Source organism: Sparus aurata, chromosome 24 (assembly GCF_900880675.1).
Source record: "Sparus aurata chromosome 24, fSpaAur1.1, whole genome shotgun sequence".
Taxonomy (NCBI): domain Eukaryota; kingdom Metazoa; phylum Chordata; class Actinopteri; order Spariformes; family Sparidae; genus Sparus; species Sparus aurata.
This window is the reverse complement of record NC_044210.1, coordinates 11,097,987-11,114,162: the sequence shown is the minus strand read 5'-3', so window position 1 is coordinate 11,114,162 and position 16,176 is coordinate 11,097,987. Positions and strand designations below refer to the sequence as shown.

The following is a 16,176-nucleotide window of genomic DNA, read 5'->3' as shown; positions in this document are numbered from 1 at the left end:
CTTAGTCTGATGATATTTGTTTTTAGTTATTTTGAACTAACATTCCAACATATCTTGCTTCCAACGATCAAGTCAAAATGGCAGGGGATCCAAACTCGTACTTTTTGGTCCACCCTGGCTGTTAATGGTTAATAGCTAACACCTTTATTTTGAAATCTAAGCCCAACGCATTTCCGGCCTGCTGTTGTCTGCGCCTGTGAATCTTGACGCAGCTCAGCAAGACGAGGCGGAGCTCAGGCTCCCTGCCTCTGCCTCCCTTCCCCCCATCCCGCTGTTTCTGAAAGCAAAGGAGCCTCAACACCATCCGAGGAGGTTTTTCACCTCCCTGACAGAGAGAGGGAGGGAGGGAGAGACAGAAGAGAGAGAGAGAGAAAGAGAGAGAGAGACTGCTTTTCAAGACTCAGATTCCCACATTCAAGGCCATGGAAGAGAAAAAAAACAGAAGAGGGAGAGAAAGGAGGAAAGAGGGGAAAAGAGGAAGAGACAAAAAGGCAAAGTAGGTGGAGGAGGTGAGAGAAAAAAGGGGGTGCTCACACAGGAGAGGAGAGAGGAGAGACAGGAAGAGAGAGAGAGAGAGAGGGGAGGAGGAGGAAGGAGGAGGAGGAGGAGGAGGGAGGAGGAGGGGGGGGGGGGGTCTCTTTGCTTTGGGAATCAAGTGTTCAAGGCTTGAGAAATGTAGGCTATGTTGCACCAGCAAAGAGAGACGAACAGCCTGTAATTTATCAGGCAAGTCTCAACTGTTATTTTATCCCACCACAACAGTGTGTCTTTATACCTGAGTGTGTGTAGGTGTGTGTGTTTAGACCGAGAGACAATGAGAGAGAGAGAGAGAGGGAGGCAGAGGACGCAGAGGGATTGATTCAACACATCAAACAATTCCTGATTACTGATTTTGAAGCCGCTGGACATCACTTCTGCGGCCGACGATGTTTGTGTAGGAGGTTATGAATTCAAAACTGACGACTCCACCCCTGTGTGTGTGTGTGTGTGTTTGTGGGGGGGCTCTGCTTGCAGTGAGGCCAAATCAAACACACCCTCACGCAGGACTGCGAGGTGGATGTTGCAGGTTTGAGGTGCACGGGCGGACAAGTGATCGCGCACAAGAAGCAGTTGGTCGGCCATATGTTGTCGTCGCGCGCTGTGGCCTGAATGTGTGAGTGTGTGTTTGTATGCATGAGACACGGTATGTGTGTGTGTTGTTAAGTGTGTGTAGGCTATAGCCTGAGTGGGTGTATTGTATGTTTGCACACTGGCTGCTGCAGTGTGTGAAGTCTGCAGTGTGTACATGGACACTAAATCACCAAAAGTATGCCGACACCCCTGTAAACACTACATCCTTTTGGTTCAGGGACTTTCTGTCATAGTTTGAGCCCCTTAGTTCCAGTGAAGCATGCAGTGACGTCATGCTACGAACTTTGTGGAAACTCCAATTTGGTGTGGCCTGTCTGAAGCAATGACCTCAACCCTATCCAACACCTCTGGGATAAAATGAAACGCAGATTGGGAGCCTTGTGGCTAAATTCATACTCTGTAACGCAAATACCAACCATGTCTGTCAGATGAACGTAGTGGAGTAAATATTACAATATTCTAGTAAATATTGAGTGAGTGAAGAACAGTGGATATTGTTCTGGGATCAAATGAATGCTCATGGTTTTTAAATGACATGTCCATTTATAACATATGAGTGTGATGTTTGGATGTCCACATATTTTTGGCCACATAACGTATGTTGTGTGTACTGTGAGTTTTATATTGTGTGTGCATGCTTCATACAGTGACAGATGGTGGTGTGTGTGTAGACAGGTATGTGTGTGTGTGTGTGTGTGTGGTCAGCTGGCACTCACAGGGTCTCGGTCATCGGGTCAGGTCCATCTTTATCTCTGCATGTGGAGAGGAGAATCTGTCACTTCTCTTTCCCTCCCTCCCTCCTTCCTCTTCCCTCCGTCTCTTAGTTGAGTCTCACTTGCAGTTAATTCCACGTCAAACCAAGAGCTACGTAAACACTCTCGAGAGCGGCCAAGCATGTCGTGCCAGTTACATGCATATCTCTCTCAGTCAGTCATTAAGTGTTAACTCAAACATGCCATATTGCTAGTTGCTGATTACCAGGGCCGGTGGAGTCCAGCTGAAGAAGAAGCAGGAAGTGAGCTCGATCAATCACACTGTGGGCTTATTCTGACCAATGGGTTAGGAATGTGAGGCAGAGAGCTAAGCTGTAACGTCTCAAAGAGCTAGGTGGCTAATGAGTGTAGCTGCTGAGCCATCAGCTAACACGCTCGCAAGCCGGGGATATGCTAGCTTTAGTTAGCCATAATTGCTCTTTTGTCTTCTTTTCTGTTGTTTCGATAGAAACATTTACTTCCCTCTGGCATTTTTTTTGACAAGGTTATTCAAAATTGTTCGCAAAATTGTGCCACTAAATGTACCACTTGTGTAAATGCTAATATGTAGTGAAATAGCAAAAACAGAGTCGCAGTCGGTCAACTATCTCAGTATTGTCAAACCTCTTTTAACAGCCAATTAAAGACTGGACTGTTGCACCTTTATTCCGCCTGCTCGTTCTGTATAAAAGTACAAAGATAGAATGGGGGGATGTATAAAATGCAGCTCGCAGCAGCAGCTAACTCAAAGACGAAGTACAGCAACTGAAAATGTCTGCAAATTGGGGAGACAAGGCCAGGGAACGACTAACAGCCATATAATAGACGCTGTTGCGCTACATGTCATGCCTCTTTTTCTTGCCAGTTGGTGGCATGCTTTCCAAAATCACGCACTCGGGTGGCATTATGCTGCCGATGTTTTGTTTAGCATATAGAAACAAAGGCAGTGTAGAGTGGTAGTGTGCAATCTCTGTGTAAAAGGGCTTCAGTGATAAAGCAAAACCTATCAAGACCTTTTAAAACTCGCTAACATTAGCCGCTACAAGCTCCTGGTTATACCAGAACAGGTTAGGCTGTAGCAGCAAGAACTTTATTTTGTTATTTCTTCTTTCAAATGCTACAGTACACTTTTTAAACAGTATTAGAATTCCCCTTCAATGTACACCACTGAGTATGCATACACTACATAAAGCTTACACTCTGGTTTACCCCCTAAAGTTAAAGAGGAGTTCTGTGGGTCTGAACAATGCTTGGCTTGGCAAAATAATTTGTAAAGCTGGTGCTTCTGCCGGGTCTGGCAAGGTTGTCGAACCTCTACATTAATCATAGCAATCCCCCGAACTATCTAAATTAAAAAATAAGGCTTATGGCTCCTAGCGTGCAGGACAATTTGTGGTGAGTGATCGCAGGCAGGTCTCGTGTTAATCCCAGTGGAATTCCTTTGTCTTACCAACTAACCAACAGCAAAGACCAATGTTTGTGCCTCCCGCAGCGCTCAGGCATAAGTTGTAAGACTGTGCTTACTACTGTGCTAACACACCCCACCTCCAAAACTTCTGCTATCTGCTGATGAGTAGTAAACAGTCTCTTGGCATTCATCGGGGCACTACAGGGCAAACAGGGATTCAACTGCTCGACAAGCATGTTTACAGACATAATTAAGTAAATAATGTGCATTTTCTGGTCTACCGTGCGGTCTCTTGGCAACAGCAGACTGTAAAAGACTTACTCAACATCTGCGTTAACTGGCTGTTTAGTGAGAAACTGTAATGTATGTTTTAATCTAAGTTTTAGCCTAGAAAACAAGGCAGACCAAGCTTCAAACTGTCTGCACATCTGAGGCCATGAACCAACCGGTGGATAAACAAAGCTCGTTCCCTCAGGAGGTAAATGGTAAAACACGACTGGCCGATGCTGTATAACCACCACAAATGTTTTCTTGTTGGTCTGATCAAGGATCATTTGAATGTAAAGCTGCCATGCTTACAGGGTGAGATTCACTCACTGTTCTGAGTCTTAACAATTTGTAAGTTGAATGCTGAGTCTCATTTATAACTCATCAAATACCGCTTTGTGCAATGCTTTGGGCTAACCCACTCATCAAGTGATGACACTTCGGGGTGGCAGGTTGGGCAGACCACCAACCCAAAGCTAACCAACCTATTTGGGAACGAAGAACTCAACAATCAACTATCTTTTAAATTGGACCTTTAAAGAAAAACTGTCCTAACTTGAACACAGGATGGATGGATGGATGGATGGATGGATGGATGGATGGCTGGATGGATGGATGGATGGATGGATGGATGGCTGGATGGATGGATGGATGGATGGATGGTAGGGTAAAATGGGGCACAAATACGACTTCATTTGGTACCCTATGTTCACAACCCTCTAAAGTGCCCTCTTGGATGTCCCTTTGGTAGATAAAACAAGATAAAGCGCCCTCTTGGATGCCCTTCCAGTGACAAAATGTGATTAAGTACCCTCTCTTCACTATAAATACATCCTTTTTATTTTTTTCACCACTGCCCCTCAAACATCCTGAGTCCACCACTTGATACTACAACAGCCAAATTATTTAAAATCAAGGTAAAACACTGCAGCTGCATCTCGGATAGGATGTTTGGCCGGGACATTACACAGGACATCATTCAAGCCAATGGGATATGACTTTTCTGTGTATGTACTGTGTGCAAACTGCTACATAATCAGCTAAATGAGCCAATAAAGATTATGATGGGATTATATCCAGCGAGGAACATTATTGGTGTTTGAGATAAATGCACAAGATACTAATGCTACTGTGTTACTGTTGTGTGTATCACTGCATTCAAAATAAGCCTAAAGGTGAAAAGTATTGAGCATTTCATTGATCCAACTGCAGTGTGTTACTAAAATTAAAACATGTCTAGTGCACTGAGCTTTCATCAAATGTTTTCAACTATCCCGCCTTCATCAGGGCGGTATCATGTTACTTAAAGACGACCAATTGGTGTACAAAGCAACACTGTAATGTACAAGATAATTATGAATGAGCTGATATTCAAAACTTTAAAACAAACTTTTTCAAAGCTGTCTTTCATCTGAACCTCTCAGTGGGTGAAAAAGGCTTTTTTTTTTCCCCCTAACCAGTTTTAGGACTTTTATGTGCCACTTTTCTTCCAGTCCTACACATCCTATTCCACATGGATATGTTAAGAGAAGACCGACATCACTCATTTGAGAACTCAAACAAAGAACAGCAGAACATAAAAGTGCAACATGATGTATGAAAGGAACTTATCCCGTTGCAGAACATTTCATGGAAATGAATCATCCATTATACAGGAAGCGAGGAGGTTGTCAAAGAAGTTTAGAGAGAAATTGATCCTTCTGGATTTCTGGACATCAAGAGATATTTGAGTAAGCTGTGTTTTGAAAAAAGTATGTTGAATAAAGCATGGTGCACGGGAGAAGAGTTTTGATTTAGGTCTAGAAGCCCTTGTAATATATCTACAAGTTCAGCATCTCAGACCCAGGACGTGGAGTCCTTGATCACTATTCTTAATTGAACAGTTAGAAGACATGCTGCCCGCTGGTAGTGACATTAGTTTAGCAAAAAAGCTGAGGGTAGAAGTCGACAGATGCCCCACTGAGCTACAAAAAAAACACATTTCAAGACATTTCTTCACATTGTAGCCTCTAGCCACTTTTAGCATTATGCAAAGCACACCCCACTCTGTTTGTTAAATGTTAGCACACTCAAAATACAGATTTGTGTTCCTTCCATGACATTTAAAGGTGCAATGTGTAAGAATTTTAGTCTAGAACATTCAAAAATGATCTATGGTTGTCAACACATTGTGACGGGATAACAGTTTTGACGTTAAGTCAGTGGCATCTAAGTTAGCATGCTAACCTGCTAGCCCAGGGCTTGATAACCTCTTTCTCACAGTGCTCCTAAGTTCCTGTATGTCTAACTGAGCTAACAAGCTAACAGTAGCTTCAGTCATGGATGCATAAGCAGAATACAGTTAGCAACAGTAAGCAGTTACTCTTGAGATATTTGCTGGTGGCCAATTCTGACACCTTGCACCTTTAACCAGACTGTTGAGTATCTGTCAACCTCACTAGAACTAGTGCCAACCACTGACTGTATATAAAGACAGAACACCATGCCAGTTCCTTAAAAAGGAAGCAGAAACATCTTGATCGCCCCCTGGTGGCTGGCTGCAGCAAAGGTAATATTTGATGCTATAAAAAGGCATCTGAGTCGTACTTGCGATCGCCCAATTCTCCATTGTCCGATCACTGGTGTGCAAGATGGCAGTAAATGTATCTTGGATATTTTGGCTTATGTAGTAAACACGTAGTCTATTTTTACATACAGTCGATGGGATTTGTATATAAACTGGTGGACCTGTTATGTAAGTAGCATCCTCTGGCCACAGCTCAGAGGTCAGTACTTACTTTATGTAGTAGGGCACGTTGTTCGGGGAGACGCCCTGCTCAAAGGGGCTCTCTACAGATCCTGCTGAGACAGAGAAACAAGGGTCGAAACAACAACTCAAACTGTCTGCAGGCTATTTTACTTTTCACACACACAGACACATTTTATTTTACTGCACGATCAACATCCTGTAGGTCCAACAAAAAGCATGCGGGCGATGTCTTTGCAGCAGTTAAACCAAAAAAACATCACATGCAAGGAAAAAGTTTGCTTCAAAGTAATATACGTGATAATGAAAAACAGCAGAAAAACAAGAAATATTGCTAATTATCTCACTTATTGTGCCCACAAGAGTTGGCACGCCAGCCGTTAAAGCGGGGCTGTGCTTTCTGGGAATTGTCAGCACAGTTGGAATGCGTCTCTGACCAATCAGAGCGCTTGGCTTAAAGTACCCGCTGTATAAGCGTTATTGTGCCCCGCGGGTGAAATTTGCTGCAGTTAAAAACAGAAGCGATGCATCGCAGGACAACTGCCAGCACACACGCGGTGTATATCAACACAGCAGAGTGTGTACACTCTCACCGCTCTCTTATCATCATCATCATCATCATCATCACTGTCATCTTTATTATAACCCCATCACCATCTCTATCTGCCCTGCTTATCTTTCACGGCTCCATTATCAAGCCAGATAGATCATTTATACATCATAAAATGTGACATCTGGATGGTTTCAAAGGATATTATAATTTATGTTTTTCTCCTGACAGCATAATATATGTACAGGGTTGTTATTTAACCACTTCATTTGTATCTCAAGTGTCACTTTTTGTTTCTCCCTTCCTTCGTTTCTCTCCTCACCAGCACCCCCGTGGTTCTTTAATTTTAATCATCGCCACGAGCGTGTGAGCGGCGTTGTGATCTTTTGTTATCTGTGGTCTTTTAATTACTCCGCAGATGAGCTGTAATTAAAGTAAAGAGAATTGATGAGCAAAAACAGCTCGCCGTTTGATGAGTGGCTCCAGGTGGACGTCTCTAAATGACAAAAAGAATCATCCTGGTGGTCTTACAAGCGTACGCACCATTAATCTGCAGTGTTTAATGCATTCTGCGTCACTGACACATACGTGGCTAGAGAAACTAACAATGATCACAAGCTCCTGTTTTTTTTTTTTGCTGCATGTATGATTTCCAAATGTGTGATAAATCGCTCCGTCAACACAGAAAAAAAGACTGAACCAACTCCAAAAGCTGATCAGACACTTAAAATTGCTGGAAAGCTCTCAGCCAACAAACACCAACTGTACATAATCACCATCCATCAAAGTTTAACTATTTTATAATTATTGCTTATATTATCGTCCGTTGTGACCTCCAAGCAAACCCACTTAGCTTAAGGTCAGAATCAGTTGCTAAAAAGGCACATTGTGACGGATATGCCACTAAAAATTATTAGTCCATTTTGAAACAGCAAGTCCTTGATTTCACACAAAGGGTTTTTCATTTCTAGCCGATAACTGCCAATTTCTTTTGGATGACAAGACAACTGTGGCTAGCAGATTTTAGCAGCGCTAGCTGGCTTGCTAGTTTTTGTTGGTCTCCAACAGACCCTTTCTAAAACAAGAACCTTGTAAAAGATTGTGCAATATAAGGCTACATGAACAGTAATTTTAGCACGCAAAAATACTGAGAATAAAACAATTACCACCTGCTTATATTTCGACAAGCAGCACTTTATGGTTCATCATTTGAACATAATGTTTCACTTTTACAACTTTTAAGATGCAGACTCGCTGATCTTTTTGGCAAATGTAACGTTTTTTGGGATTGCTGGAGTGTAAACTTTCCCAATTCCAGTATCTAGCAAAACAGAGCTGCTAACATTAGCCTCAACTCTCATATAACTAGTAGCATCTTGCTACAACATAATGATACGCTGTCTCGTCTGAGTACAATGCTAGTTTTACCATTGAGCATCCCTCGTTATTGCTGACAGACACACTGTTAAATCCATTCCTTGTGCTTTTGTTTTTGCATTTGTTGGATCCGAGAAGGCGAAATAAAAAGAGCTTTAGCATGTTGAGATTTCAAAGCTTTACAGGCCTGCTGTGCCTTGACAGTGGATGGTTGCTGTTGTGAGTTTAGCAAGCGATCTAGTGTGCATAAGAACAAACAAACTACAAACAGAACAAACTAACAAAAAACGTCCCCCAGAAAAACAAACTAAGCTTTATCGGCTTTACACAGCGTCTGTGTTTTTTAGGGTAGATTTTGATATTGATCCGACTGAAGAGACCATCCTATAAACATCTCTTTCATCAATGCAATAATCAATGCGGGACTTTCATCCATACGCTTTCATCAATATGTGACTGTGATACGGATGAGGGCCTCGGTCGTATCGGGTTAACTGCTCGGTCATATTGGAATTCAGCGATGAAACTAGAAAAACAAGTTGCATAAACAGATCGATGCACCATCATAGGCCCATTGAGCAGCTGAACGATTGACGGTCTTTATAAGCTCGCTCCGTCTCATCGCATATTCAGTTATTCAGTGACCCGTTGACAGCCCGGCGCTGTGTCACTCTTCCCTCTCTCGCTAACACGTCACTTATTGAGTGCCGCTGAGTGAGACACTGTCGGGAGGTAAGGTGCCTCAATTTGTCTAACACATTCCACCTTATCTCATTCTCTCACACACACACAGCCACTTGACTATCTCGTCAACTGTCAGCAGTCTGATGTATGCAGGTAGGTGTGTGTTGAGGCTCTTTGACTCACCGTGCAGAAGGCCAAAGTCCCTGTGAGCGTCCGTCAGCTGCTTTAGATGTTCTGTGACGGAGATCTGACGGACGAAGATGGAAAGAAACACATTTCGATTGAAAGATATTTCCATCTGTATATGGCATAATGACAAAATAACTCCGATATTTACATTTTCATCTTGATATTTCACATTATTTCCCAGAAATTCCCCAAAATTTGCATGTATTCCTGTTAATTCCCACCTTGAATATTCCCGGAATTATGAACTACTTCTGCTATAGCACCTGATAACCAATAACTAAAATATAGATACTAAAATCCAGTGTAATGTTGTTTCAGCTGTCATGTCCATTTTAATTAGTTTGTTTAAGAAAATTATTCTGAAATCAATTTAAAACTGAATATACAATCTAATACATTTATTTAATGTAAATATGTCATTTAAAGGTATCTTTAACCATATCACATTGCCTGAATTCCCCTCAAAGGTTGTGATGGTAATTAGTAAGCTAGCGCTGAGGTAAGCTAGTTAGCTTTAGCTGCTGTTTCTCCTCTGATTGGATTGAACTACCTCCTCGAAATGAATTACCAAGATGTTAGTTTATCAAATTGGATATTTTTTCAAATACACACAACAGCTGAGGAATAATTAGTTATTACATGTAAGTTTATCTTTTGCTAGCTAGCTCTAGCCTTGGCTATCTTGCTATCAAAGTAGCAAGCTGTAAGAAAAGGAAAGAAATACAATCCTGGCAATCACACTTTCAAAGCCAGAAGAAAACTTTCAGCTGTAATGATTCTTCAAAGTAATAAAGAACTTTATAATATGATGATGGAAACACGTTGGAGGGTGATTTTTGTGTGTGACGTATCGGATATCTATATCTATAATATAATTAATAAACCAACAAAGCAGTCGAAATGAGTAGAAGTACAAGGATGGGCAGGCAGAGGATGAGGAATGCGAGGCGAGTAGGCACAAAAACAAGCATGGAGAAGATAATTGAATTTGTAGTGGAGGAATTACAGAGGATGGAGTCTTCCTGCGAGTCTCCTTCGGCTCCGAATGAGCTGTCGATCTAAATGGAGTTGAGATAATTGTGCCAAATCAGCACGGCTCTGTAGGTACACACAGAGGGGGCGGGGCTAAACCCAACAGGGTACACACACACACACACACACACACACACACACACACACACACACACACACACACACACACTCGTCTCCAGGCTCAAAGATTGCCATCTAAACCGCATACTCTTAGCTTGTCATCGATCCAAATCCTGTTTTAGTTGGCACTGATTTCACAACCTCATACACCTGATGTAAGCATCGCTGGCACGGAAACCCCATATTTACCTTTGAGGATTTTTTTTATGATTTAAGTGCGGAACATTCCTCGGGGTGTAACGCGGAAGACTCCAAAACAAACAGAGCTCAAGCTGAAAATAAGATTGTTTTTGTTTGTGGTATCAGAGTGCAGGGAAATGACCTCTGCACACCTGTATTCGGTACAGGTGCGGAGGACTCCCACAAGCTGTCAACACGCACAGTTAGATAATGAACAGATATATTTCAGACGGGCAACTTATATAAAAAATGGTAGAAAGCCTACAAATATAGCACGTAAGGAGGTTGAGCAGGTCATCAGTCGATTGCGAGGTTCGATCCCTCGCTCGCTCTGTCCACATGTCCAAGTGTCCTTGAGCAAGACACTGAACCCCCGTTGTTCTCCCAGTGCCTAGCATGCCTAACATTTAAGGACTCACCAGCACACTGCACAACATTATACGACACAAACAGGCAGGATTTAACAAAACGGACCACGTCGGCAGCTGGTTTAATTTTCTGTTACACTGATTGTGAGGTTAACGGTTGAAATACAGCGTCATAAAGTCAAAATTGGTCTGAACAGTCCTTTAGATAAAAGGACTTTATGAGTGATTTCATAAAAAGCACATTGGGGTCCGTTTGCTTTAGCTGTAGAAAATTTATCTCCTAAAAACTGCAAGTAATCTGCAAAAAAAAATCGGCAAATATACAAAAAAATACCAGAAAACTTCCTGGGAAATTTAGCTTAGCTTGGGAATTTGGGGGATTTTTTACATTTTCAAAATAAAAGTCCCACAGCTGTTAATAGTGAACTTGTTGCCAAAAAGCAGTATTTGGTGGTTGTCCCCGTTATTGAATTGTAACCATGCACTTCATTAAGCATCGCTCTTTTCCGTCACATCTACAGATCCATTTTTTCAGCCTCCAATTAAAAAGGAATTCAGTCAAATTACAATCAAACAGTGAATTCTCTCATGACATGTGCTGCCCACACTACTGCCAACAGGGCCGCAACGTCAGAGCCGGAGCACTGCGGGATTTTAATCAGAACTTGATTACATTACTGGAGTGAACTGGCTGCGTTTGGTTGGAGGTTCAACTCAAGTCACATTTTAATTTCTAGAAATTATTAGAAATGTTTTCAATTGAATCTGACTTGGGAAGATACATATGACAGGCTAGACTTGTAGACTTATCTCATAACTGACCTCTCTTTGGGTATTACTCCATTTCTCTTTCTTTGTATTTTATTCTATTGTTTTTCTTTTAAAGCACTTGGATCAACATTTGTTTTGAAATGTGCTCTATAAATAAACATGCCTTCCCTTTTCTTAAGCAAACAACCCCTTTATTTGGCATTTTCTTCATTACACTTCCCATTATTTCCCAGAAATTCCAATATGATTCCCTAAATTGGACCAACAAATGCTCACAGAACCCGGGTGGATGGCATTTAAAGGTCAGAATTTCCTAAATCACTTCTGACCTGTTGCTGAATCAAGTCTGTGTTTACTATTTATGACACAAATGTGTCTCGACACTGTTCAAAATGTGAAAATGTTGACAGCCTAAGCGATGATGACGATGATACTTTCCAGCAATATCGAGGAAACGTTCTGTAAATCCGCTGCTTCCGTTCCTATGTATAATTCCCATTAAAGGCCAGCTGACACCAGCAGGCATGGTTTCAGTCCGGCACCAGCGAGCTGAACCCTGAATGTCCCCGGAGGAGCCGCTGTGCGCCTATAATCACTGACGCTTCATGACACAATGTCCAGTGATCTAATGTTCCCAGGCAACACGTGTAGCTCCGGCCAGCATGAAGGAGCTTTGGCAGGCGCTGATTAGCGACAGATTTTTTTTGTTCCAGGAAGTAAAAAAGAAAAAGTGAATCATTGGAAGCTCAAAGGCGTCTCAACTTTCTTTGATAGAAGTCTTGATGCGGAGGGACTTGGATGAGCTATTATCCAGTCTGAGTGGACAGATTGGCTGATTAACCATCCAGCCTTTCATCCACGACCCAAACGAGAAAGGCCCGCTGATGACACATAGACGGAAGGGGGGGGGGCTGTGTAAGCGTATGTGCGTCATGGTATGAGACGAAGAACAGATGAAGATGAGGATATGACGGCGATGACCAATCCCCTTTTTTTTTTTTTTTGTTGTTATTTTTGGCTTGGCATGAAACCAAAAAACGGTGAAAATTACCTTCGAGTCCACCTCACCCAATCCATTCCTGCCTGAGCTGCCTTTTCCCGCATCCGCCGTAACCTAATCAGAAGTGTACAAACGAGAGGAGCGAGACTGTGGGGGGAGAAATTTGGCGCAATTACACAGAGTGCACCGCGCCCACCAATCAGCTCCGACCCTTTTAGGAACACTGCGAACCACCTAAAGTGACTCCAATGTGCAGGTACCGCGCAAACACACACACACACACACACACATACACACGCCCAACAAAAGCACTCACCTAAAATTTAAGCCACATTATCGAAAAACAGAGAACATGAAAGCACAAACACACACATACACACACACACACACACACACACACACACACACACACACACACACACATACACACACACACACACACACATACACAGATTTCTATCTACCACCCTGCCATCAAAAGTGAAGCCAAAATTTCCTGGGCAAACATTCTGCTCTCAATGAACCACCTGCAATGGAAACTGACGTTTTTCAAAACTGGCAGTTAAATCCCCCTTTCTGTCCAAACGAACCACTAAATTCCCTTCGTACCGTTTCAAATCAGCTCAGGGATATCAGTGTAAAGAGAGAAAAAGCCTCTATTTATCACACTGCTAACAGTTTCTTAATATTTTATTTTCTTCTTGGTGATATCTTTCTAACTAATTACTAATTAGTGGGTTTTTTTTCCATAATTATCTCCATATTTTGCTGCTGTAACAATGCTAATTCCCTCATTGTGGGACTAATTAAGGATTATCTTGTTTTATAGTGACTAGCGCTAGCGTGTTTTGGAGTGATTTCAATCAATAACAATCCGTGGTCACGACAAATAATGTCTCAGTTGAACATACGCAATATGTTAGAATTGGCCACCTGTCGAATTCATACTCCAAACATACAGGGGGCAGCGTATCACCAGAGTAACCGCTAACTGCTGCTAGCTATAGCTGCCGTTAGCTAGTAAGCTCTGTTAACCGCCCAGCCATCGATCGTATTTGCTCGGAGCAGGGGGGAGTGTCGGGTTTGTTTACTGTCGAGCTGTAAACTCTCCTGGGAAGCATTTATCGTTCAGGTTTAGGGAAGTGCTCCTCCGCAAAGTTTGATAAATGCAGGCCGATTTAGTTTGTTTCTTAAGTAACCATAAATCACATCCTTCTTTCCTCCTCTGTCTATCTTCATCAACTACACTGATGTTCTCACCTTACTACAACACAAAGGAGTGTGTGTGTGTGTGTGTGTGTGTGTGTGTGTGTGTGTGTGTGAGCATCTGGTCAGGTGCTGACTTCAGAGAGACTGGCCGTCTGGTCCCGTCACCGCGGTGTCACTGTGGCGCCCATCTCCGCCCCGGGACTCCGCGGCATCAGTCGCGTCTCTCTGGCAGCTGATTGGCTCAATCTGTCACCCCCGGTAACAATCACTGTCTGACTTCCCGTGTGGCTGCCACTGGGTTTATTGAGACTGATTGAGGCACACCCTGCGCTGCCTCTGATCACCAACACGGTGTGTGTGTGTGTGTGGGTGCTCTTATTGTCTTTATTACAGTCTTCCCATAAATTAACACACACGGATGTACTCGCAGACGGGCACACGGACAAAGTTAAATACAGTAAGACATCAGACATATGTCTTTTCACTGGAATTAAAGGACAAATTCAACCAAAAATGAAAATCCAGTCATCAGCATTCCATCAGCATTGTGGTGAGTAGATAATAACTGAACTTTCATTTTTGCGTGAACTTTACCTATAAAGACAAGTGGTGTCTAAACACCGTATTCAGCTGTGGAGACTTGCAAAGGAAACATTACTGTAATAATAAATTGTTTTTAAGCTGTGTGCAGCTGGCAGCACTGATTGTATGTGCATCTTTGCTGACATTACCCTATGCGCACATACCTGCAGAAAAAACCGGAATAAATGTGTAAGTGTGTGTGCATGTTGTGTGTGTGTGTGTGTGTGTACCTGGAGAAGCCTCCAGCGCGTGTTCAGATCATCAATGCGTTCCAGGTTGCTAGGCGACAGCTGGATGTCGTGTGGACCGAAGGTGGACGCCAACTGGTTCATGTGTGTTACGTCATCCTGGATCGGAGCGATCTCGTCCTGGAACTCCTGCAACACACACACACACACACACACACACACATACATAGGTTGTTGTTCTGTGCTGGACTGTTTACAGTGCAGAGAGGACAGATGGGAAACACAGGCAGGTTGTTAGAAGTTCGGTTCAGTGTAGTTTCTAGCAGTGAGAAACAGATGCGACCATCATGTAAACCCTCTTTTCTGCCTATTTAATGCTCGCTGATGTATGGAGAACACCGACAGGCTTTCAGTAAGTAGGATGGATGCAACATGAGGCGCCCTCACTGTGTGTGACACGGCGGTTGATCGATGCTTGTGCGCTAACTCTGCCGTGTGCCGCTTCCCTCAGAAGTATCGCACGTCTACAGTATGACTGCTACACGGGGCTTTCAAGGTGTTGTAGGAGCTGTTTATCACCAGTGAATCAATCCCAAATGATCTATTAGAACTTGGTTGATTACTTCAAAAGGCTTTACTACAAAAACTTTCTGTTGATTATATTTTTTTGCTTTTAATTTTCTAGCAGGGTCCTGTTTCTGCATAACGATCTGTAGAGTTTTCTCTTTCAACAAATACTTGAAAATCAGTTGAAGAAAGTTTATCACAATCACTCTTCAGCACAGAATAAACCTGAAATCAAACGTCTTCAAACAGCGCCCGGTTCACTCGGTCTGACCTTGACTTTCTCGATGTTCTCCGGCAGCGAGTCGATCAGCAGGTCGCCGACGGGTTCCCACGCCTCCTTCACCATCTCGGCCTGTCTCAGCTGCCCGTCCAGCAGGTCCTCCGCCTCCTGGAGCTCCATCAGCCGATCAAGAGCCAGCTCCAGCCGCCTCTGCCAGTCGGCCGAGTCGGCATTGAGCCGATCCCACTTGACCATCACATCATCCGCTTCTTTGCGCAGGACTCGCCCCACGTTCTGGGCACGCTCCTCCGGGCTGATATCTGAGGGAGATTGAAAGAACAAGTTGGACAAGAAGAGAAGCAAACTTGACTGGACCTCCCGTATTTAAATATTGTCCTGTAATGCACTGACAAGTGCACATATTGAGCTTAAATTACAACGAGAATATAACGACAAACACTACTTGTTTTTTCATCAATTGATCACATGACTACTTGTATGATACATGCCACCCAGATGAAACAGCATTTCTAAAGTATCTTGCTTTGGAATTGTCACAGATTTCCCCGATGAAAACGAAAGGCAGGCGGGACATAACGCTGTGAGGAGTGTGATTCAAACTTTGAAAAGCCTGCATGGAGCGACGGTGTACAACAACAGGATAGAAGTATCCATCAGGTAGAGAGAGAAGAAACTATTTGTATAATCTGTGTAGTTCAAACCAGGTTGCAAAATGAAACGTTACGTTCAAGTGCCTTTACGCTACATGGGAGTATCAATATGAACTCTTGTGAAATAACCCAACCTGTTCTTACTTCATCACTCATTGCAAAAA

General features: G+C 42.9%; 1 protein-coding gene across 6 annotated transcripts in view; it reads right to left on the bottom strand.

The window, feature by feature from the left end:
- dmd (dystrophin) overlaps nt 1-16,176 on the bottom strand; it is a 303,308-nt gene that overhangs the window by 42,974 nt on the left and 244,158 nt on the right. For 4 of the 6 annotated variants that reach the window (XM_030409547.1, XM_030409548.1, XM_030409550.1 and 1 more), the window contains 6 exons: nt 15,393-15,661; nt 14,597-14,743; nt 12,627-12,689; nt 9,099-9,162; nt 6,336-6,399; nt 1,848-1,883 (listed from right to left, as the gene is read on the bottom strand). In XM_030409547.1, coding sequence (XP_030265407.1) covers nt 1,848-1,883; nt 6,336-6,399; nt 9,099-9,162; nt 12,627-12,689; nt 14,597-14,743; nt 15,393-15,661 — 643 coding nt within the window. The remainder of the gene's footprint in view (nt 1-1,847; nt 1,884-6,335; nt 6,400-9,098; nt 9,163-12,626; nt 12,690-14,596; nt 14,744-15,392; nt 15,662-16,176) is intronic. The other 2 variants (XM_030409549.1, XM_030409554.1) reach the window with 2 other exon arrangements.